The sequence below is a fragment of the Gastrolobium bilobum genome, unplaced genomic scaffold, assembly GCF_033153095.1.
Source record: "Gastrolobium bilobum isolate Gb01-03AN ecotype WA unplaced genomic scaffold, APGP_CSIRO_Gbil_v1 utg35809, whole genome shotgun sequence".
NCBI classification, from domain to species: domain Eukaryota; kingdom Viridiplantae; phylum Streptophyta; class Magnoliopsida; order Fabales; family Fabaceae; genus Gastrolobium; species Gastrolobium bilobum.
Window position 1 is genome coordinate 67,130 of NW_026896725.1, and position 23,372 is coordinate 90,501.

The 23,372-nt window shown below is 38.4% G+C and overlaps 1 protein-coding gene across 1 annotated transcript in view; it reads right to left on the minus strand.

The window, feature by feature from the left end:
* Window positions 1-345: 345 nt before the first annotated feature.
* LOC133301658 (ABC transporter C family member 12-like) overlaps window positions 346-23,372 on the minus strand; it is a 39,831-nt gene continuing 16,804 nt past the window's right edge. The window contains exons 16-28 of the mRNA XM_061501314.1: window positions 20,014-20,181; window positions 19,735-19,875; window positions 18,984-19,184; window positions 18,775-18,873; window positions 18,531-18,683; window positions 17,828-18,213; window positions 16,978-17,158; window positions 16,412-16,735; window positions 4,142-4,898; window positions 3,476-3,597; window positions 2,557-2,802; window positions 1,658-2,078; window positions 346-646 (exon numbers count right to left, since the gene is read on the minus strand). Of these exons, the coding sequence (XP_061357298.1) occupies window positions 567-646; window positions 1,658-2,078; window positions 2,557-2,802; window positions 3,476-3,597; window positions 4,142-4,898; window positions 16,412-16,735; window positions 16,978-17,158; window positions 17,828-18,213; window positions 18,531-18,683; window positions 18,775-18,873; window positions 18,984-19,184; window positions 19,735-19,875; window positions 20,014-20,181 (3,279 nt within the window). The 3' untranslated portion in view covers window positions 346-566. The remainder of the gene's footprint in view (window positions 647-1,657; window positions 2,079-2,556; window positions 2,803-3,475; window positions 3,598-4,141; window positions 4,899-16,411; window positions 16,736-16,977; window positions 17,159-17,827; window positions 18,214-18,530; window positions 18,684-18,774; window positions 18,874-18,983; window positions 19,185-19,734; window positions 19,876-20,013; window positions 20,182-23,372) is intronic.

The following is a 23,372-nucleotide window of genomic DNA, read 5'->3' on the forward strand; positions in this document are numbered from 1 at the left end:
CATTAACCAACTAAAACACCTTAATGGGCCAATTCTGTATAATCTTGGGCCTTTTCTCCTGTAACTTAAGTCATATACAGCCCAGTAATACAGAAAATATCCTATTAATTCATGTAAAAATTACAACTAACATTTAGCAAGGTTAAATTTGGTGGATATTTCGTTAAAGGGATACATTAATTACACTATATTAAGAAAATCATGCCTTAACAAGTGTTCGAAGTTGACAAATAATAAAATAGTCCAATTTAGTTAACCTTTTCTATCTTACTATTATAATAAGACGAGTAACGCTATGTAGTTAGAAAATTTTGACAGAAGCAAAATCAATATAAAAAAGACCAATATCTCAAACTAATTCGGGTTGCCGGTTGGTGATCGATGATTCACACTAATTGGGGTTGGTGATCAATGAACCCAAATGATTTAATAGAAAGAAAATACTTAAAAAATATAAAAGGAAACTAGAATAACAAAGAGGGGAAAAAATTCTACAGAATCTTGTGGTTGCAACAACTCCTCTGAGATTTGGTTGCATATACCCCTCTCTACTCTTCAAGATTACGTTAGTCGAAGGATCTTCCTTCAAAATCAAGTTCCAATTGTTGACTGTTGTCCGGAGGCAACCTGATCAAGATTGCAAGACCTGATGGAATAATTTAGAATCAGCAAACGCAGATGCAGACGTAGTAGGTTTTTTACAAACCAATAGGTATAACTCAACTATAATAATACGTCAAAATAGGGATATTTAATAAAGTAAAAGGATAATTAGTTGCAGAAACATTACTGTTAAACTTCTAACAGTATAGATTTTAGGTATTGAACTTTGGGGAAAGTACTTCTTATGTGACTGCAGAAGGGGAAACTTGCAGCAACACAGGGTACGCGTCCGAATCCTGGTTTTTTTTTGTTTTTTTGTTTTTGTTAGAATCCGCACGTGTATCCTAGGATCCGCACGTGTATCCTAGTGTTAAAAATTCGCTGCAACTTTTCTTATCAGCAGTCACATGAGAAGCGACGGACCCTTGAACTTTATGATTACAGCAATTGCTTCACATTTTGAACTGGTTTGATGGATAAACTGTTAGGCTTTTTGACTCATCCAATGTAAAATCCCAAACATTTCACCAATTTAATTCTTTTGGCAAACTAGTTACCAATCAAACAGGAGTCAAACGAGTATTGGAGTGTGTGCGTTAAACCGCGCATCACCCTATGCACGACTTGTGCAAAAGCCAATGTGCGTCTATTATGTGTCCCATTTTGCGAGACATGCATGGAAGCATGCACGACTTGAACTTGTCGCAAAGCGTGACACGTGATAAACGTGCCCTGATTTTTGCACAAGTTGTGCGCGGGGGGCGTGGGTGACGTAATGTTCATTGTGAGTATGCGCATCTTTTTGCATTAGATTGGTAAATCATTTGCAAAAAGAATTAAATAGGTGAAATGTTTGAGATTTTGCATTGGATGGATTAACAAACCTAAACTATTGTACCAACAAATACTGTTCTTGTGTGTGAAACTGAAAATATATAATATTTGTGCTACATAGTTTAAGTGATTGTCTTAATTCAGAAATTCCATGACTTAAGAAGGAAACATGAGAACTTGCCAATGAAAACCACAGATCAGATATCATTATTATGTTTACCTTCAACAACTTTATAGAGAGTAGACCACCATCTATCTGTAGGAACATGTTGTTTAGTCAGTGTCTCTTCTATGGCTTCATCATGCTTCCCCACTAAAACTTCTTGCAGTGTTGTCACCGCATCCCTTGTTTTATGAAGGATATCTTTATTGTCTTTTGTACTTGGACTTTGAAGATGATGGTGTAATGAAGAAAGGGTACTTGCCATTGCAAACTGGGTAGCAGCAGCCCAGTGAGAAGAGGCTAATTGTCTCATATGGCTTTCCAGCCCCTTGTTATATTCATTAGAATTGTTCCCTGTTCTTCCAAATACTAGGCTACATAAATACTTAGCATTTTCAGGTCCAGTACTTTGAACCATCTTGTAGAATGCAGTTCCTTCATCTAGTAAGAGTTCCTCTGGTGAACTGTATTCAATAACCTAAAAAGCATAGAGGAAAAAGATGAATCTTCATATTAAATCATCAATGTTGAATTTAAATCACAAATATATTGAAAAGGTTAAAAAAAAAAAAAAATTCCCCCTCAATTTCTAATTTGTCCTTTATGTTCTTTTAGAACCATGATACCTGCTGCAGATAGGAATTAAATATTTGTAATTCATGCTACTTGGATATTGTTTGAGATGTAATATAAAATTATTCGTGTATATTCACCTAATAACTTAAACTTTTAAGATAGTTGTTTCATAACATGGTATCAGGGTTAGCCATTGCTATCTTTCTAATAAGAAACAAATTGAATTTATGTATAAGGTAGGTAGGCTGATACATTTATCCACAATTCAAGTTTAAAGGGCTCTTGCATGAGGTGACATGTTATAGATATAATATAAATTATTCACGTGTTTTCATCCAAAAAATTGAACTTTTAGAATAGTTGGTTCATGACAGATATACCTCGCCGGCATCAAGTAACAGAATCTGATCGCAGTCAATAACTGTATTAAGTCTGTGAGCAATGATGATCATTGTGCAGGACTGAAATTCTTGTCGGATAGTTTTCTGTATAAGGGCATCTGTTCTAACATCTACAGCAGCAGTAGCTTCATCCAGGACTAGAACCTTTGATCTTCGTAGCAATGCTCTAGCTAGACTTAATAGTTGCCTCTGTCCAACACTGAAATTGTCTCCTCCCTCTGAGACCTTAATCCAGTACAAAAATCACCTTGTCATAATTTCTTATTTTCAATTGAAAATTCAAAAACACTCTAAGAAAAAAAATCAATTCAGTAACTCTAATTTCCGTAACAAACCTAGCTATCATATATTTGCAACATCTGTACAATTGAGCTTTGAATAAAATTTACCTCGCAAAGTTTCGGCTACTATTATTATATGTACAACAACATGTTTAAATGCCATAAATCAACTTATGTTTCATTTCTACGAGATTAATAAAGTATGGATAAAATTGTGAATAAAATTATTTTATTATATATTATGGAAGCAGTAAAACTGTTCTTTAGTGACCTTTTGTTCGAATCCAAGAATTAATCTCTTTCTAGAAAAATATAAGGATAAGACTGCGTAGAATTATTTTACCAGTGTACATTGTACATATGTTACTAACTGTAACTATTTATAACACTGTACTGACTTTAAACCATGTTTTCAAGATGATGAAAAAGAAATAAAAAAGCTTTATGGATACTTCCTATCCCAAAGGCAAAATAGAATCAATTACTGGCATTAATGATTATGGATTTATTTTACAGATATATGTTGTTGAAAATTTGAAAAAAGAAGATTGCATTTTTGATACTTCCAATTATTTTGAGCAACTTCAATGACTAAAATTATACAATAATCTGTGTACCTGAGCATCTAGACCAAATGGATTTCTTCTTATTACATCCTTCAAATGCGCCCTTTCTAAAGCTTCCCATAGGTCAGTATCATTGTGTTCATTAAATGGATCAAGATTGAAACGAACAGTTCCTAAGAGAAAGAATAATGATATTTTAGAACAGAAAAGTTTAATTGAAGTTAATGGACAATGTTTATATACAACTAAATGAAAATTTAAAATACTACAATAATGTTCATGATCCCTGTATACTTATATGGCCAAGAAAGAGATTACTGTATTCATGATGATAGAACTCCCATATAACATTGTCTAACTGAGACAGTTTGCTAATGCATACAATTCTTCAAATTCTAATTCTAAATCACGGAAGATTAACTTGCAGGTCTCAAAATGAACAATAATCCATTGTTTCAAGTTTTTATTTTTCCTCCCTATGAAATAAAACAACAACCAGGATTATTGAGGAGTCAGAATAGAAATACTTCATGGATTTCATTTTGATCCACTGTCAATGATTTTTTACACTATTATCCAATCAATTAAGTGTTTTTATTTTACGAGAACAATCACTTTGATCACCATTTTAAACCATACTGACAGTGGATTAAAACTAAATTCATGTTTGATTATCTAAATATGGCATAGAACAAGATTTCTTGTTATGGTGCATACCTGAGAAAAGAACTGGGGATTGTGGTATGATAGTAAGAACACTTCGCAAATCTGCTAGTCCAATCATAGAAATATCACAACCATCAATACTGATTCTTCCTCTTGTCAGTTCCACAATCCGGAATAAAGCATTAAGCATGCTAGACTTTCCAGCACCAGTTCTTCCAACTACTCCTACCTTCTTAGTTGGAGGCACTGTAAAGGACAATCCATGCAAAACTGGAGGAAGTTCAGGCCTATACCTAAGAACAACATTCTCAAACTCAATTGATCCTGATGTTGGCCATCCTGGTGGTGGACGGTTTGTCTCAATTATACCTGAAGCCTCAGTTTCTAACTCTATATATGTGTCAACGCGCTCAACAGCATTTAAACTGATTTCAGCTCTACTTGCTTGTCTTAGTACACCACTCAAGAGATTTGTTATGTTTAAAGTATAACTGAGAAGTAGACCCATTGTAGATGCAAACATTGCTTGATTTTCAGCTCTTGCATTCTGCAAGACAGCAAATGTTGCTATCAACCAAATCATGAGGCCTCCTAATGATTCTAACCTTATGGTGAGCCAACGGTTTGAGCTAATATTCACAAGGGTAAATCTGATATTGTTGTCCATGAATTTTCCATTAATGTGTGCCATCCTGTCATATGCTTTGTAAGCCCGAATGCTAGACAAACCATTCAGTGCTTCTCCAAAATGTGCATAAACTGGAGATCTTGTAATTGAATCCAAACGCTTCACCTCTCGAGCCGTGCTCTGTCAGGCATGATGTTAATAAGGAAAAATCAATTCCTCAAGCAATCACCACTTTGTGTCAATTCAAAAATAATAAGTTCTGCATATCTTTCTTTCCAGACAGATGTTTTTTATTGGCACATCTTCACTTGAACACCATTTTGACTAACTTATAATCTTCTATGCTTGTTAATTACTTATACTTTGCTTTGAACTAACTTGATATTCCTCATTGATTGACTTTTCTTTAATAGTTTAGAAGTTAATAGCAGATGTTTAAAAATTATTAACACAAAGAAAAACAATATTTACAGAGGCATAAAAAAGAGTAAGAAGTGGTGAGCATATGCAGCTTTGAAGATTAACTATTCCTGCTAGAAAAAATGATTAGATTTAAGATTTAGTTACTTGGGTTATGAATCTGTAAAGAATCAATTCAACCCAAAAGCTTAAGCTGTTGGGTGAGGTTACATTAATGATTTTATATATCTCAACACGCCCCCTCATACGAGAGCGCATTGGGCTTGAAGAGTGGACAATGCACAGGCCGACCTACCTATGCGAAGAAAGAAATTCCACTAGAAAGAAAGTGGGGGGCGGTGAGGATCGAACCCGGTACACCGAGGCTCTGATACCATGTAAAGAACCAATTCAACCCAAAAGCTTAAGCTGTTGGGTGAGACTACATTAATGATTTTATATATCTCAACAGAATCAGACAAGGAGACTAGCTTGGATAATGTTATTGTAAAATGCCAACTGTACCCAAAAGCTTGAACATGTAAATGATGACCATCACCAGATTAATGATTTTATATTAATATCTCTAACACACACCCTCACAAAAGAGCCTATGGGATGGGAACATAGATAATACACATCCATTTTTTTGTTTTACCTTTTTGCTGATGTGTAGAAAATCAGAATTCAAATTCAAATATTTTTCCGTTTTTATTTATTAGGAATAATTAAGATTAATTAGGATTGATTGTTTTTTATTTCCTATAAGTTAGGATTAATTGTGATGGGCTCATAGCCATGGAACCTTATAAGATAGTGTATGAAAGAAGAGGGAAAGCCCAAGCCCAAAGAGAAAGGGGAAGTCACCAGAGCAAGGCACTAAGGGGAATTGAGGAGAAGTTGGTTAATATCAATGCCACGTGGAAAGCTATGAATGGGCAAGAGGAAGTGGAGAACGTGCAGCGTGAAGAGAGGTGGGAAGCGAATAAAAGCGAGGAGAGTTCGTTGGAGAGGGGCATGCAATTACATGAATGAAGAATGGAGAGTCCTATTGCTGAGGCTGGGTCATTGTCTCTGTAATTGGATGAAACGGTTATCTTTCTTGGTATTTCTTATGGCATCTTATGTTAATTTTCTATTGTAATTCGGCTAAGTCCATTGTTAAATAGGACATTCTGTTTGTAAGAGGCACTGATGAAGTGTCTGATATTTCTGCAATATTAATATAAGTGTTTGAATTCAGTCCATCTTTTACCATTTCGTTCAATTTCCTGTTTAGAACTTTGTCGGTACCATCAATTTGGTATCAAAGCTTTCACGAATCCTTGGAAGCAATTAATGGTTAATACAAGAATGGAAAATAGAGTAGATGAGGTAGAAAGGAGAACGGCGAGAATCGAAGCAAGGATGGAAGGATTGGATGCTAATATTTTGCACCTCCGTGATGCTGTAATGGCATTCATGGCGCGAGCTGAGAACTTCATGATCAGAGCAGAAAATAATGAGACGGAGAGACCGCCAAACGCTAACAGTGAAGGAAACAGTGGGAATCGGGTGGGAAATAACATGAACACGGTGAGGGACGAGGAAAGAATGCGAAGGGTGGAGGTACCGTACTTCGCCGGAGAAGATCTTTACGGCTGGATATTTAGAGCGGAACGTTACTTCCGAGTCAATCGAATTCCGGTCGAGGAGCAGGTCGAGACAGCTTCTATTTGTTTGGAGGGGAAGGCGTTGAGCTGGTTCCAGTGGTGGGAACCACGAAACCCCTTGGTAGACTGGAATATGTTCCGGACGGCCATTTTAGAGAGGTTTCTCACCTCTAATGGGGGAAATCCATATGAAGCACTCATGAGTCTGAAACAGAGTAGTTCCGTGGCTGAGTATCGAGAAAATTTCGAAGTCTTGTCCGCACCACTGCAACACGCAGATGAGGCCATGATGCAGGCGACATTTGTAACTGGTTTACAGGAGACCATTAAGGCGGAGGTCAGAGTTCACGCTCCGAATGATTTGGCTCAGTTGATGAAGTTAGCGCAGAGGATTGAGGAGAAGGAGACGGTGTTGGGCCAAGCCAAGGTGGTGGTGGGCCGAACCGGATCGGGATTCAGCAATCAGTACACGCACATGGGAAGGCCTGCTTTGGCTAACCCACGAAATGGGCCTCAATCTAATAACACATTTGGCAAGTTTGGGCCCAATATTAATCAATAAAGAAATGGGGTCCCAATTGACCCAACGAGTCCATCGTCAAGTGGAAGTGGAGGGGGAGTGAACCCTAAGGGATCTGAGAACCAAACTTCGGGGGTGGCAAGGGATGGAGGGGTAGCTACCAGTTATGGTGGTTCGACAGTAGGCAACGGGGGACGCCGAGGATCCCGTTTTCGAAGGCTATCACCTGAGGAATGGGAGGACCACCGGTTGAAGAATCTGTGTTTTCGATGTGACGCACCATATTCACCAGGTCATACATGTCAGAATCCTCATTTGCATGTGATGATCTTGGCCGAGGGTGGGGAAGAGCTCGAAGAGGAAGAGGTGGAACGAGAGATGCATACGGTGGCAGCAGATGAAACGTTACAACTGGGCATACATAGCGTTGTAGGGTTGACTTCGAACAAATCCTTGAAGTTATGGGGAAAGGTGGGTAATCAAAAGGTAGTTGTGTTGGTGGATACTGGAGCCTCGCATAATTTCCTGGCAACGGGGATAGCTGAGAGGTTGGGTCTTCAGGTGGATACAAACCAACAGTCTACTGTAGCAGTTGGGGATGGTCATCAGGTAAAGAGCTCAGGGTATTGTAAGGGGCTGAAACTGGAGTTACCTAATTTGGTGATCATTTAAGATTTTTATGTGTTTGACTTGAAAGGGGTGGATTTGATTTTGGGTTATCAATGGTTGGAAGAATTGGGAGAGGTACATGCCAATTTCAAAGAGAGGAGGCTGAGAATTCCTTGGCAAGGGAGAGAGGTCATGATCTTAGGAGACCCGTCTCTTTCATGTAGTGGAGCTTCTTACAGGGGATTGGGTCGTTCTTGGAGGAAGGGGGCTGAAGCTTTTTACTTGGAATTGGCTTACTGCGTGAATCAGGAGGAGAACTTATCGTTGGAAATCAACAACGTGGCTGGGTTATTACAGGAATTTGAAGATGTATTTGCTCCATTAACTCAAGTACCACCTAAGAGAGGCTGTGATCATAGAATATTGTTACAAGAGGGTGCTCTCATTCCTAATATACGACCCTACAGGTACCCACACTACCAAAAAGGAGAAATGGAACAGTATGTGAAGGATATGTTATCTACAGGCATGATTCGTCCCAGCAACAGCCCTTACTCCAGTCCTTTGATTATGATAAAGAAGAAGGATGGGAGCTGAAGATTTTGCACAGACTATCGAGCTTTAAACAAGGTAACAATACCTGATAAGTTTCCAATACCTGTGATTGATGAATTGTTAGACAAACTGGGAGGGGCAGGAATATTTTCGAAACTCGATCTCAAATCTGGTTATAATCAGATTCGAGTACGAGAGGAGGATGTGGAAAAGACTGCTTTCTGCACCCATGAGGGTCACTATGAGTACCTTGTGATGCCCTTTGGGCTTAGTAATGCACCTTCAACTTTTCAATCTTTAATGAATACTATCTTTAAACCGTATTTAAGAAGGTTTGTGTTAGTCTTCTTTGATGACATCCTAGTGTACAGCACCACTAGTGAACAACATGTGGAACAACTGAGGAAGGTACTGGAAATTTTGAGGGACCACCATTTGCATGCTAATTTCAAAAAATGCCGTTTCGGGCAGAAGCAGCTGGAATATTTGGGTCACTTGATATCGGCAGAAGGTGTTACAGCTGATCCAAAGAAATTAGAGGCTGTAAGCAAGTGGCCTATACCGAAGAATCTAAAAGCTTTAAGAGGCTTCTTAGGCTTAACTGGTTATTATAGGAGATTTGTGAAGCAGTATGGATACATGGCTAGACCTTTAACACATCTACTCAAGAAGGATAATTTTGTACGGGGAGAAGAAGCACAAGCAGCATTTGACAACTTGAAATCTGCCATGGTTCAACTACCAACTCTTGCACTACCTGATTTTGAGGAGACCTTCACTGTAGAAACAGATGCATCAGGTATAGGGATGGGGGCAGTACTCATGCAAAAAGGTCGTCCATTGGCATTTTTGAGTCAAGCATTTTCAGAGCATGCTCGAAATCTGTCTGTATATGAGCGTGAGTTGAAGGCAATAGTGTTTGCGGTGCATAAATGGCGTCACTACCTTTTGGGACGCCATTTCATAGTTCGTACAGATCAAAGGAGCCTTAAATACCTCACTGAACAGAGGGTCATGTGTGAGGGGCAACAAAAATGGGTGGCTAAGTTAATGGGTTTTGATTTTGAAATTCAATTCAAACCAGGATGTGAAAATAAGGCTGCGGACGCCTTATCCCGAGTTATGGAGTGCAGGGAATTAACCATGGTTACTAGTCCTGATTTGCAGTCCATTGCTGATGAAATGTTAGAGGACCCTGCCACACACCAGATTATGTTAGAAGTGCTGGTGGATAAGCAGCCCCATCCTGGGTATCATGTCAAGAGTGGGTGCTTGTGGTACAAAAACAGATTGGTGATTCTGAAAGCCTCCAAACGCATTCCGTTTATTTTAGAGGAGCTCCATTCGTCCCTGTGGGGTGGTCATTCAGGGGAGCTAAGAACATTCAAGAGAATTGCATCTGTATTTTTTTGGAAGGGAATGCGGAAGGATATTAAAGCTTTTGTCCGAGCTTGTGGTACCTGTCAACAACAGAAATATGATAGTCTTTTACCAGCTGGACTCCTTCAACCATTGCCTATACCGGATCGAGTATGGGAAGATATAGCTATGGACTTCATCGGAGGACTGCCTAAGTCAAAGGGAATGGATACTATCTTAGTGGTGGTTGATAGGCTCACCAAGTTTGCTCATTTTTTGACCTTGAAACATCCTTTCACTGCTCAAGATGTAGCTGCTGTTTTTGTCAAGGAAATAGTGCGATTACATGGGTTCCCACGCTCTATCATATCAGATAGGGACCGGGTATTTGTTAGCAAGTTTTGGGAGGAATTGTTTCGTTTGTCAGGCACTAAATTGCGATTTAGTTCTGCCTACCATCCTCAAACGGATGGGCAGACGGAGGTGGTTAATAGGACACTGGAAACTTATTTGAGATGTTTTGTCAATGGACACCCAAGGGGGTGGATGAAGTGGATACCTTGGGCGGAATTCTGGTTTAATTCATCTTATAACAGAAGCACTCAGATGACCCCTTTTAAGGCTTTATATGGAAGAGATCCACCCAATATTCTGCATTTGGGCGAGGGCAGCACATCTGTGGAGGCTGTAGATCAATGGCTGCAGGCAAGAAATGCTATTTTAGAGGATTTAAAAGTGAACTTGTGTAATGCTCAAGCAAGAATGAAGGTTCAAGCCAATAAAAAACGACGTGAGGTGGAGTTTCATGAAGGGGACTGGGTTTTCTTGAAGATACAACCCTACAAATTACGTTCTCTAGCCAGAAGGATAAATCAGAAGCTAAGTCCCAAGTTTTATGGCCCTTTTGAGATCACCAAACGGGTAGGACCCGTTGCTTATCAATTGAATCTCCCATCTTACTCTCAAGTTCATCCAACATTCCATGTCTCACAGTTAAAACGGGCTATACAACCCAATGTTCCGGTTTTGGAATTGCCTCACTGTTTGACGGAGGAATTGGAAATGAAGGTGTATCCTGCTGCAGTTTTACAGCAGCGGAGGTTGATGGATGGCCAAATTGAATTATTGATGCAATGGGAAGGTCTTCCGGAGAGTGAGAGTTCTTGGGAATTGATGACAGAAGTGAAGGCACAGTTTCCTTCTTTTCCCCTTGAGGACAAGGTATTTCTGAAAGGAGGGGGTATTGATGGGCTCATAGCCATGGAACCTTATAAGATAGTGTATGAAAGAAGAGGGAAAGCCCAAGCCCAAAGAGAAAGGGGAAGTCACCAGAGCAAGGCACTAAGGGGAATTGAGGAGAAGTTGGTTAATATCAATGCCACGTGGAAAGCTATGAATGGGCAAGAGGAAGTGGAGAACGTGCAGCGTGAAGAGAGGTGGGAAGCGAATAAAAGCGAGGAGAGTTCGTTGGAGAGGGGCATGCAATTACATGAATGAAGAATGGAGAGTCCTATTGCTGAGGCTGGGTCAATGTCTCTGAAATTGGATGAAAGGGTTATCTTTCTTGTTATTTCTTATGGCATCTTATGTTAATTTTCTATTGTAATTCGGCTAAGTCCATTGTTAAATAGGACATTCTGTTTGTAAGAGGCACTGATGAAGTGTCTGATATTTCTGCAATATTAATATAAGTGTTTGAATTCAGTCCATCTTTTACCATTTCGTTCAATTTCCTGTTTAGAACTTTGTGGGTACCATCAAATTGTAATTAATTAGAATTAATTGTGATTAGGTTTAGTGAGTCATAGCTGAGTCATTCTTATGATTGTGATTAGGTTTGGTGAGTCATAACTGAGTCATGCTTAGCTATTTTTTCTTGTATAAATACTCCTCATTCCTCATGTAATTATTTCAATATCGATATACTGAAAACCTTTTTCAATATGGTATCAGAGCAGGTTGGTCCTGAGAAAACTCAGCCACCACAACCACCTTCAAACCGGCGGCACAACGCCGGAAAACTCAACCTCCAACCATTATTAAGGTTATTTTCCCTTCCTACAAAGTCCCAAGAGCAAAGTAAGGCTACCAATCACTGTAGAAGGCAAAATCCCAACTTTCCACCGCCGTCAGCCACCGTCAGCAGCCGTCGGAAAATTTTTCCCGCGACATTTCCGACCAAGATCCGCACCATTCGAAACAGAAGGAGCCGATCTACAAGTTTCAAGAAGGACCATCGGATTCTGCTGAGCCACGCGCCCCCACGCGCTAGAGCAAGGACGGAGCGTTCGCCCTACGCGTTACCACACGCAGCCATGTTGATTGAAAGTAAATTTCCATCCAGCAATGTTGCTCAACAAGGTATAGCGTTCCATGCTGATAATAGTAGTCGATGGATTCTTGATTTAGGGGCTTCAGATCATATGACAGGTAATGCAACCTTATTTTGTTCTTATACCCCTTACTATCAACAATCACGAATAAGAACAACAGATGGCAGCTTCTCTACTATTGCTGGAAAAGGATCCATTAAACTTTCTGAACACATTACTTTGAACTCAGTCCTTCATGTTCCCTCTCTTACTTGTAACCTTATCTCTATCAGCAAACTTACGTCTGAGTTAAATTGTGTTGCCAAGTTTTCTGTCAATGCTTGTGTTTTCCAGGAACAGGACTCGGGGCTGATGATTGGCAGTGCTAGAGAGGAAGAAGGGCTTTATTATTTAGAAAAAGATTCTTGTGAAGGAAAAAATTTTGTGAACCACTCGGTATGTTTGTCTGATGATTGTAATGATGTTTTGTTGTGGCATCATCGGTTAGGACACCCAAATTTCATTTATCTTCAGAAGTTTCCCAAGCTTATTTATCAATAAAAATCCCAGTTCTTTTTCTTGTGATATTTGTCAGCTTGCAAAACATTCTCGTGTTTCTTATCCTCCTAGAGTCCATCATGATTCTTCTCCATTTACCTTGATTCATAGAGATATATGGGGTCCAGCCCGTGAAAAAATATCTTTGGTGCTCGTTGGTTTATAACTTTCATAGATGATCACTCTAGGGTATGTTGGGTATACCTTCTAAAGGATAAGTCTGACGCTGCATCTATTTTTAAAAACTTTCATGCTATGGTTCAAACTCAGTTCCAGACCTCTATCCAAATTCTTCGAATTGACAATGGTATTGAATATTTTAATTCTGTTCTTGGAAACTATCTCAACCAGCATGGTATTCTTCATCAAAGTTCTTGTCCTAACACCCCTCAACAAAATGGGGTGGCTGAAAGAAAAAATAGACATCTCCTTGAAGTTGCTCGAGCTCTTATGTTTACCATGCATGTCCCTAAATATTTGTGGGGGGAAGCTGTCTTGACTGCAGCATACCTCATCAATCGGATGCCTTCTCGTGTCCTAAATTTTCAATCTCCTTTATCTTGTCTTACCCACACATTTCCTTCTTTCCGGGCTCATTCTTCCCTTCCTCACAAGTTGTTTGGCTGTGTGGCTTTTGTACATGTTCCTCCCCATCAAAGGTCCAAGCTCGATCCTAAGTCCATTAAATGTGTCTTCATAGGATATCCTCCTAACCAAAAAGGCTACAAGTGTTACTCATCTTCACTTCGTAAGGTCTTTGTTTCTATGGATGTCACATTTGATGAGAGACAATCTTTTTTTCCTTCGACTTCTCTTCAGGGGGAGTCTATTGGGGTTGATGAAGATAAGTCTTGGAAACCAAATGATTCTGTTGTTTTGCCTTTGCCGTTGGAGACAGGGGGAGTCATTATGCAAAAGACAGGGGGAGTTAATGTGTCAGATAATGGAGATCCTCCCGGGAAATGGGGAAAGTTTTACAGCAGGCGAGAATCACCTCAGGAGCCTCTAGACTGCCAGGATTCTGACTCGAGTCTTAGTTCCAGCAACACTGATACAGCCAACCTAGATGTGCCTATTGCTCTCCGAAAAGGTACTAGATCTTGTACTGCTCATCTTATTTCTCATCATATCACATATGAAAAGTTGTCCCCAGGTTTTCATGCTTTCAACACTATGTTAGACAGTACAAAAATACAAAAAAATATCCAAGAAGCACTTGATGATCCAAAATGGAGGAATGCAGTCTTTGAAGAAATGGATGCACTCAACAAAAATGGAACTTGGGAGTCTGTAGCATTACCCAGAGGAAAGAAAACAGTAGGTTGCAAGTGGGTGTTCACAATAAAGTTTAATGCAGATAATAGCATCAACAAGTATAAGGCCAGACTGGTTGCTAAGGGATTCACTCAAACTCATGGGATAGACTATCAAGAGACATTTGCCCCTGTTGCCAAGCTTAATACTATCCGAGTTCTTTTATCACTTGCTGCAAATCTTGGTTGGCCCTTGCAACAATTAGCTGTAAAGAATGCTTTCTTGAATGGTGATCTACATGAAGAAGTTTATATGGATCCACCACCTGGTTTTGAAAAAGGAGACGATTCAGTATGCAAGTTGAAAAAGTCTCTCTATGGTCTTAAACAATCTCCTAGAGAGTGGTTTGAGAAGTTTACTCAAGCTGTTAAGGGAAGAGGATTCCTCCAAGCTCAGACTGATCACACTTTATTTTTAAAACACTCTAATGGTGATAAAATTGCTATTCTCATTGTTTATGTTGATGACATAATTGTCACAGGTAATGATTGTGAGGAGATAAGCTCTTTGAAGAAATGTTTAGCTAATCAGTTTGAACTGAAAGATCTTGGATCTCTCAAATATTTCCTAGGCATGGAAGTTGCTCGAAGTAAGGCAGGAATTTCTTTAACTCAGAAGAAATATATTCTAGACCTGTTACAAGAAACAGGAATGCTTGGGTGCAAGCCAGCAGAGACTCCAGTTGAACCCAATATTAAATTGGGAATCGAAGATGGGAAAGAAGTTGATAAAGAGCAGTATCAGAGATTGGTGGGGAAGTTGATCTACTTATCTCACACTCGGCCTGATATTGCATTTGCAGTTAGCATGGTTAGTCAATTCATGCATTCTCCTAAGGAAAAACACCTGAGTGCGGTTTATAGAATTCTGAAGTACCTCAAAAACACCCCTGGTCGAGGATTGTTCTTTAAAAGGGGACACAAGAGGATGATTGAAATATATACAGATGCAGATTGGGCTGGCTCTGCATTGGACCGAAGATCCACTTAAGGATATTGCACCTATATTTGGGGAAATCTTGTGACCTGGAGAAGTAAGAAACAAACAGTTGTTGCCCGGAGCAGTGCAGAAGCAGAATTTCGGGCTCTAGCCCATGGTATTTGTGAAGGAATTTGGTTAAGAAGACTCCTTGAGGAATTGAAGATCTCTTTTTCCCCACCTGTCAGAGTGTATTGTGATAATAAGGCTGCTGTCAGTATTGCTCAAAATCCAGTTCACCATGACAAAACAAAACATGTGGAGGTTGATCGCCACTTTATCAAAGAAAAAATAGATGATGGAAGTGTATGTATGGTGTATATTCCTACCAAAGAGCAGATTGCAGATATTCTCACTAAGGGCCTACACCGGCCAGCCTTTGAAGACTTGATTGGCAAGTTGGGAATGATCAACATTTACCTCCCAACTTGAGGGGGAGTGTAGAAAATCAGAATTCAAATTCAAATATTTTTCCGTTTTTATTTATTAGGAATAATTAAGATTAATTAGGATTGATTGTTTTTTATTTCCTATTAGTTAGGATTAATTGTAATTAATTAGAATTAATTGTGATTAGGTTTAGTGAGTCATAGCTGAGTCATTCTTATGACTGTGATTAGGTTTGGTGAGTCATAGCTGAGTCATGCTTAGCTATTTTTTCTTGTATAAATACTCCTCATTCCTCATGTAATTATTTCAATATCGATATACTGAAAACCTTTTTCAATATGATGTTTACTTTTATATTTTTTATTTTTTTGGATAAACCATAGGTAACCTCCACGGGAGGCAATCCTGTCCGGACGAGTCCAGGATTAAGGCTTTAAACCCCTTCTAAAGATGATACTTTTATAACTTCATTAGAAAACGGGGGTGGTGAGATTCGAACTCGTGCCCACTTAGTTATGAGCTCTGAAACCTTGTAAAATGTCAATTCAACCCAGAAGCTTAAGCTCATAAGTGAAAACTGTATTAATTTATTCAATTATGAATTTTTGAGATTTTAAGGTAAGAATCATGAAGCAATTTTTCAGTGGAAGTAAAAGGAGTTCAATCTATAGAAATGTGAATGTTTTCCTTTGTAACTCTAAGTATGTACTACAACAGAATACTAATATCTCATAGCCAAATTGATTTGTGGTTTATCCTGATCAGCCCCCAGTTGAAAGTGATGCTCCCAACCTGAACTTTGACCAAAGCAAAACAAAATCCTAAGTCTCAGTGTGAATTGTCCTTTACATTATCTCCTTACCCATTATTCAGTTACTGTTCATCTATCTTTTTGTAAAATTAAGAAAGAAACATCTTCATTTCCGCATTTCCATTTCTCCAAAGTTTTGGAGAATCCATAATGCAAAAGAAGATAAAAAGAACATGGCATGTAAAACATTTCTATATGAAACTTCTCTAAAACTATGGACAAGATATAGAACTCACCTGGTAATATATAAAAGCTGCATAAAAGAAGATCAGAAGTGGCATTATGGCCCACAGGGATATTGTGCTCACAGTGCCTATAAGAACAAATGTTGAAAGTAGTTGCCATACTTGTCCCAAAAACATATTTGCCAAATTAAAAACAGTGGTATCTATATCTCCCATGTCTTTCGCAAACCGATTAATTATGCGGCCAACAGGATTAGTTTGGAAGAAAACCATTGGAGCACGAAGGATTTTATCTAACATTGCATCATGCAATCTTTTGGCAGCACGAAGACTTGAAGTGATCAACCAATAAGAATTTACAAGTGCCACAGATACCTGAATGTAGCAAAGGAAAATATTCATTTCATTTGTCCTATAATTGAAGAAAACACAGAAAGGTACTCTTTGGTAAGTTCGATAGCTTATTGAAGGATGATTATTTTCTTGAATAATGCTAATTCCTTGCAAGTAAAGTGGAAGATGCTGAATACTAAGTAGAAAGTTAATAATGGAGTTTGGAATCATGTGAGAACTTGGAGATATGAATGTTAAATAGAAACTCATTGCAGAATAATGACCTGTCCAAATGAGAAAAGTGCATAGATGAAAAGAAAATATCCTGAGTCATAATCTGAAGTGGAATCTTTAGAAGTCCACACACTTAACCATGTGCTACTTGAAATTCGAAGAACTTCTGTTAATGTATAGCATGCAAAGAGGAGGGAAACAACCCACAGTCCTCCCAGTGCAGATTTGTACCTGTAAATTTGGATTTACAATTACAACAAGTCATAACCAAACTAGAACATCTATATTAAGTCCAAGCAGAAAAAAGTGCAATGCAGTGGTCACAAAAGGAAAAGAAAAATAACTGTATACAAACATCACAGAAGCATCCTTAAGTAAATTAAACTACACAGTACCTAGCTGCTATTATTGTTGTAAATATGGAAGATTTGTTATTATTTGTTTCTTTTATTAGTCAGATTATTTAATTATTTATTTCTTTTAGTAGCCAGATTACGTTTCCTTATTTCTTAGGATTTGGATTTATTCCTTTAAACCCATTTGTTTCTGTATAAATATTGTAACCCTTTGTACCCATTTTAACAAAAAATAGCAATGATATTTAAAGTTTCTTTTTTAGTCAGTTATTTTATTTATTTATTTGGATAAAAGAAAAATGTATAAGAGAGGAAATGGTACAAAACAAGAGGATCAGGAATCCTCTGTAGGCTGCAAAGAAAAGAGCCAGGACATGAAAGAAAAGAGAAAAATCAACATTTTGTCATTCTAATGGAGGGAATACTTGTGTTCCCAATCATATCCAATTGGCAATCAAATTCACTTTATTCATACATTCTTAATAACAATAGAGGAAAAATAATTCCTGTAATAACCATATCTTAGGTTCCATGGCAATCTTACCTCGTTATAACTTTCCAGCTAACCGCACCTGTCTCCCGCTCTTCTTGCTTAACAAGAACTGATTTTCTTAATTTTCCCTTCTTTTCATAGCTTGTATCATTTGGTAACACTACATTTGCCTCATTATTTGAGGGTGAAACGTTAGCCTTGTCATGACTATCACTATCTTCATTATTAACAGCTTGTTGTTCCATTTTTCCTGCATTTTCCATTAGTTTCTGAAATAGAATCCCATTTTCTGATAACTCCTCAAAGGTTCCTTGCTCTTTAATCATGCCATCACTAACCAGAATAATTTTATCCACCTGAGGGAGAAAATGTAGCTGGTTGGTCACAAGAACCCTGGTTTTTCCTCTCAACCCTTCCTTTATACAGTTCCTGAAAACCTGAATGCCATTGCTAATCAGACTATATGTACTATGATCATAGCTATTTTCAAATTTTTATATGGTAAACAATTAATGGTGATATCTGAAAGGAGAAAGGAGAAAGGAGAAAGGAAAATCTGATGAAGCACATGAGCATGCATACCTTTAATCAATTTCTCAATAATAAGAATCAGTTTGATATGATTCTTTCTCATCATATTGACAATTTAAATCAATGAAACTTATTAAGGATGGAAGCAACCTGAACTGAAGTACATCATTCTATAGATGGCAGTTATATCATAACATTTTTTAGAGCTGAATAAGAATGATACCTCTTGAGCAACATGAGCATCAAGAGCACTTAAAGGATCATCAAATATGTACACATCAGAATCTGAGTATACGGCCCTAGCTAAGGAAACTCTTTGCTTTTGTCCACCACTAATATTGACTCCTCTTTCGCCAATCTCTGTAAAATCACGTCCCTGAAAGGGTATGAATGAAATAAATTATAAAAAGCTTTCATATTAGTTTAGAGAAGCAATAATGAAGATTAAATTTTATGAAAAATCTTACAGGTAGTAAGTTGAGATCATGCTCCAAAGCAGTGACATCAATGGCCTTCCAATATCGTTCATATTCGAATTTTGATCCAAATAATACATTTTCACGAACCTGAGAAAAGAAGTGATTCAGAATGGTAAATGGTAGCATTTGTTCACCTTAAATTTAATATGAATGAAACATAAGTTTTAAAATAGAAGCATAAACAAGATGCAACTCACAGTAGCATTGTAAATCCATGAAATCTGAGGAACATAAGCAACAGTGCCTCTGATTGTAGCATTTCCATCAGCTAGGGGATGTAGCTCTCCAATCATTGCTGAAATAAGTGATGTCTTCCCTTCTCCAGTACCACCAATGATTGCTACTAAGCTGCCGATTTGTATTTCCACATTGATATTTGATAATGTTGGCTTCTCTGCCTGTGTATTGAATAGATTTTTCATACATAAAGTGAAGTGTGCATTACTAATATCACAAACTATAAATAAAATGGACCAGAACAAACAAATCACTGAATTTTTATGCCTCAATTTAAGAATATTGCCTAACATTAGCATCACATTCATTAGCATCACATTCACCAAAAGCAACAGTATGGTCTCCTAAGACCTACAAGGAGTTTTAATAATATCATTATTCCTTTTGACCTAGATCCTGGCTTATATTGCAAGTCTCGGGGAGGGTGAAAGTAAAAGAGAAGACTAATCAAAGTTTCATGTAAAATATTCCCACATAGTTCTATTTAGTATTTTTATAAAATTAGTTTGTTTTAACTTGGAAACTGCTAATTGATCAGCATTCCGGAACCTTATGTTGATTATTATTCTGCATAACATAGTAAAATGCTACCTTAGAAATTAAAATGTTGGCTATTATAATTTTTCTATAGTGTTGCTGTTAGTTGAAAAATAATCAAGGCAACTTTACCAAAATAGTGGCAGTGCACACAAGTATTATTGAAAAAATGACCTTAGGATCCCATGAAAAGTTTCCATTCTTAATTGAGATGGCTGGAAGTCCAGGTACAATAGGTGGATTTTGTTTTAAATTTCGCTCCTCAGACGAAAACAGTTCTTCTAATCGTTGCAACGAGACATTTGCATTTGCTACCTGTAAAAAAAAAACTAGTCAGGAATGATTTAATATCTCCAACAAAAGCAATCTCATATTTTGACCTCAAATCAATAAGTAAATGCTTATCACAATTTGAAGCGGTTAAAAATCAATATTGTGGAGGTCAATGATAACCTGACTAAGTAAATTTGGAAGCATATTTAATGGAAAGCGCAAAACTGCAAACAGAGATAGTGAGGTAAATGCCCTTGCAGGTGTCAATTCTCCACCAAGTAAAGTAAACATTCCAAATGAGGTCACTGTCACAAGAACTGGGATGCTGTTTAGTATAAAAGTGTTAAGCTGCAAAAGAAGACAAGTAGTTAGGAACATAACTACAAATTTTCACAATCTAGGATAATTTCACATGTCATACAAGTTGCTAAGAAATTGTTTAGTTATGTGGCACATGCATATATAGAAATAAGTAATTGTATGCTGATAGAGGAACATATTTCCAAGTAATAAAAACTGATATTAAGTTCCCTATAAATTGATGTTTAAACCATTTATACAAGTGTCTTGGGTCCAGGGAGAATGTGACATTAAATACAAATACTTCATCTATCAAAAGAATTTGTCACGCTTGTTAACAAGCTATGATTTTTGTGTGAGATCACAAGATATTGAAAGCCTGGAATCACATGAATCATTACAGAGTATCCTTGGAATTAACCCCAAAGGTAGGCATTAATAGCATGCATTGCCACATATATCAAGCTAAAGAAACACTGCCATATATATGCCTTCACATTAAGCCTTGACATAGCTCAAAGACCATAAAAAATGTAGAGACAATACTAATATTATAGTTAAGTGTAAGAGAATACGTTGTGTATTGATCTGTGTCAGGGAGTTACAATATATAGAGACCCTAATGGGCTTAAGTGTAAGGCCCAAACCTAATCCAAACCTAATCCTAATACAGTCAGAATACAGTCAGACTATTTACGGATAAGACAGAATCCAATCATATCTAATCAAATCTAATCATATCATATCTAATATTCTAACACTCCCCCTCAAGCTGGTGCGTATATATTATGAGCACCAAGCTTGTTACAAATGTATTCAACCCGAGGACCTATAAGAGCTTTAGTGAAAACATCTGCTAGTTGATTAGACGAGTTGACAAAAGCTGTCTTGATTTCTCCTGACTGAATCTTTTCCCGAATGAAGTGACAATCAATCTCTATATGTTTGGTCCTCTCATGAAAAACAGGATTAGAGGATATATGTAGCGCAGCTTGATTATCACAGATGAGTGTCATGGGTTGTTTCTGTTCACAAAGATGAAGCTCCCGAATCAACTGCTTTAACCAGATCAACTCACAGGTAGTACTTGCCATTGCACGATACTCAGCTTCTGCACTAGATCGGGAAACAACAGGTTGTTTCTTGCTTTTCCATGAGATTAAGTTTCCTCCGAAGAAGACACAATAACCAGAAGTAGAGCGTCTGTCCGAGGGTGATCCTGCCCAATCGGCATCTGAGTAACCACAAATTTCTGTATTTCCCTGATCCGAATACAACAAACCTTTTCCTGGTGCTCCTTTGATATATCGGAGGATCCTCACAGCAGCATCCCAATGTGAATCACAAGGGGAATCAAGGAACTGACTGGCCGTACTGACAGCGAAAGAAATATCTGGCCCAGTCACAGTAAGATAATTGAGCTTCCCAATCAGCCTTCGATAACGTCCAGGATCAGATAACGGCTCCCCCTGTCTGGGCAATAACTTAACATTAGGATCCATGGGTGTATCAACTGGTTTACACCCCAACATACCAGTCTCCTCTAGGATATCCAAGGCATACTTCCTTTGACAGATAGAAATGCCCTGTCTAGATTGCGCCACCTCAATTCCCAAGAAGTAACGCAGCTTCCCAAGGTCCTTTGTTTGAAATGCACTGAATAAATGTTGTTTTAACTGATGGATTCCGTCTTGATCACTTCCGGTGAGGATGATGTCATCAACATAGACTAACAAATAGATGCACTTGTTAGGAGATGTAATCCTATAGAATACAGAATGGTCAACTTTACTGCGAATTAGGCCAAACGCCTGTACAGCAGAACTGAAGCAACTGAACCATGCTCGAGGAGACTGCTTGAGACCATATAAGGATTTTCGAAGACGACATACCTTCCCAGACTCCCCCTGAGCAACAAAACCAGGTGGTTGCTCCATGTAAACTTCTTCTTGTAAATCACCATGAAGAAAGGCATTTTTGATGTCAAGTTGAAGGAGTGGCCAGTGACGAACAGCAGCAAGGGCAAGAAATAGGCGGACGGACGCCATCTTAGCGACTGGAGAGAATGTATCGCTATAATCAAGGCCAAAGATTTGAGTAAAACCCTTGGCAACTAGGCGTGCCTTGAGACGATCAACATGGCCATCAGGTCCAACTTTCACAGTAAACACCCAGCGACAACCAACTATAGACTTCTCTGGAGGAGCAGAAACAAGGTCCCAAGTGCCATTGGTATGAAGTGCGGTCATCTCATCAAGCATCGCTTGGCGCCATCCTGGATGGGAAAGTGCTTCACCTGTGGTCTTAGGAATAGAAATAGAAGAAAGACTAGAAACAAAGGTGAAATGAGGAGGAGAAAGGCGATCACAGCTCAAGAAGGTATAAAGAGGATAAGGGTTACGAGTAGTACGTGTACCTTTTCTTTGAGCAATGGGAAGAGCCTCTGGTGAAGGATCCGGAGGGGAAGAATCAACTGCAGAGGGCAATGAGTCAGCAGGGGTCGAGTCGACTGGAGGTACTGTCTTACGACGCTGATAAGTGAGAAGTGGACGGTCCTTAGGTACTGGAGCAATAGGTGATGGCTTATCTGGAGTAGAAGCACCTGCATCTGGCAAAGACAAGTCAAGAAAAGGAACAGGAAGAACATGATCAACCTGTGACAATGGAGATGGGATAGAATTAAAGGGTTGTTGATCAAAAAAGGTGACATCCGCGGAAACTAAGTAACGCTAGAGGTCAGGAGAGTAACAGCGATAACCCTTTTGAAGACGAGAATAACCAAGAAAAATGCATTTAAAGGCTTTGGATGTTAACTTATCCTTACCAGGAGTGAGATCATGAACAAAACAGGTACAACCAAAAACATGTGGGGATAGAGGAAAGAGAGGAACATCTGGAAACAATAAGTTATGAGGAATATCATTATTAAGCACAGATGAAGGCATGCGGTTGATGAGAAAGCAAGAAGCAAGGACTGCATCAGCCCAGAAGTGAAGAGGAACATGCATGTGAATAAGAAGAGTCCTGGCAATCTCAATGAGATGTCTATTCTTACGTTCAGCTACTCCATTTTGTTGTGGAGTGTGAGGACAAGTGGTTTGGTGTAAAGTACCCTGTGTGGCTAAGAAGTGAGAAAAGTCAACAGAAACATACTCCTTAGCATTATCACTACGTAAAATATGAATAGAAGCACCAAATTGAGTATGAATTTCAGCAGAAAACTTTTGATAAATAGAAAA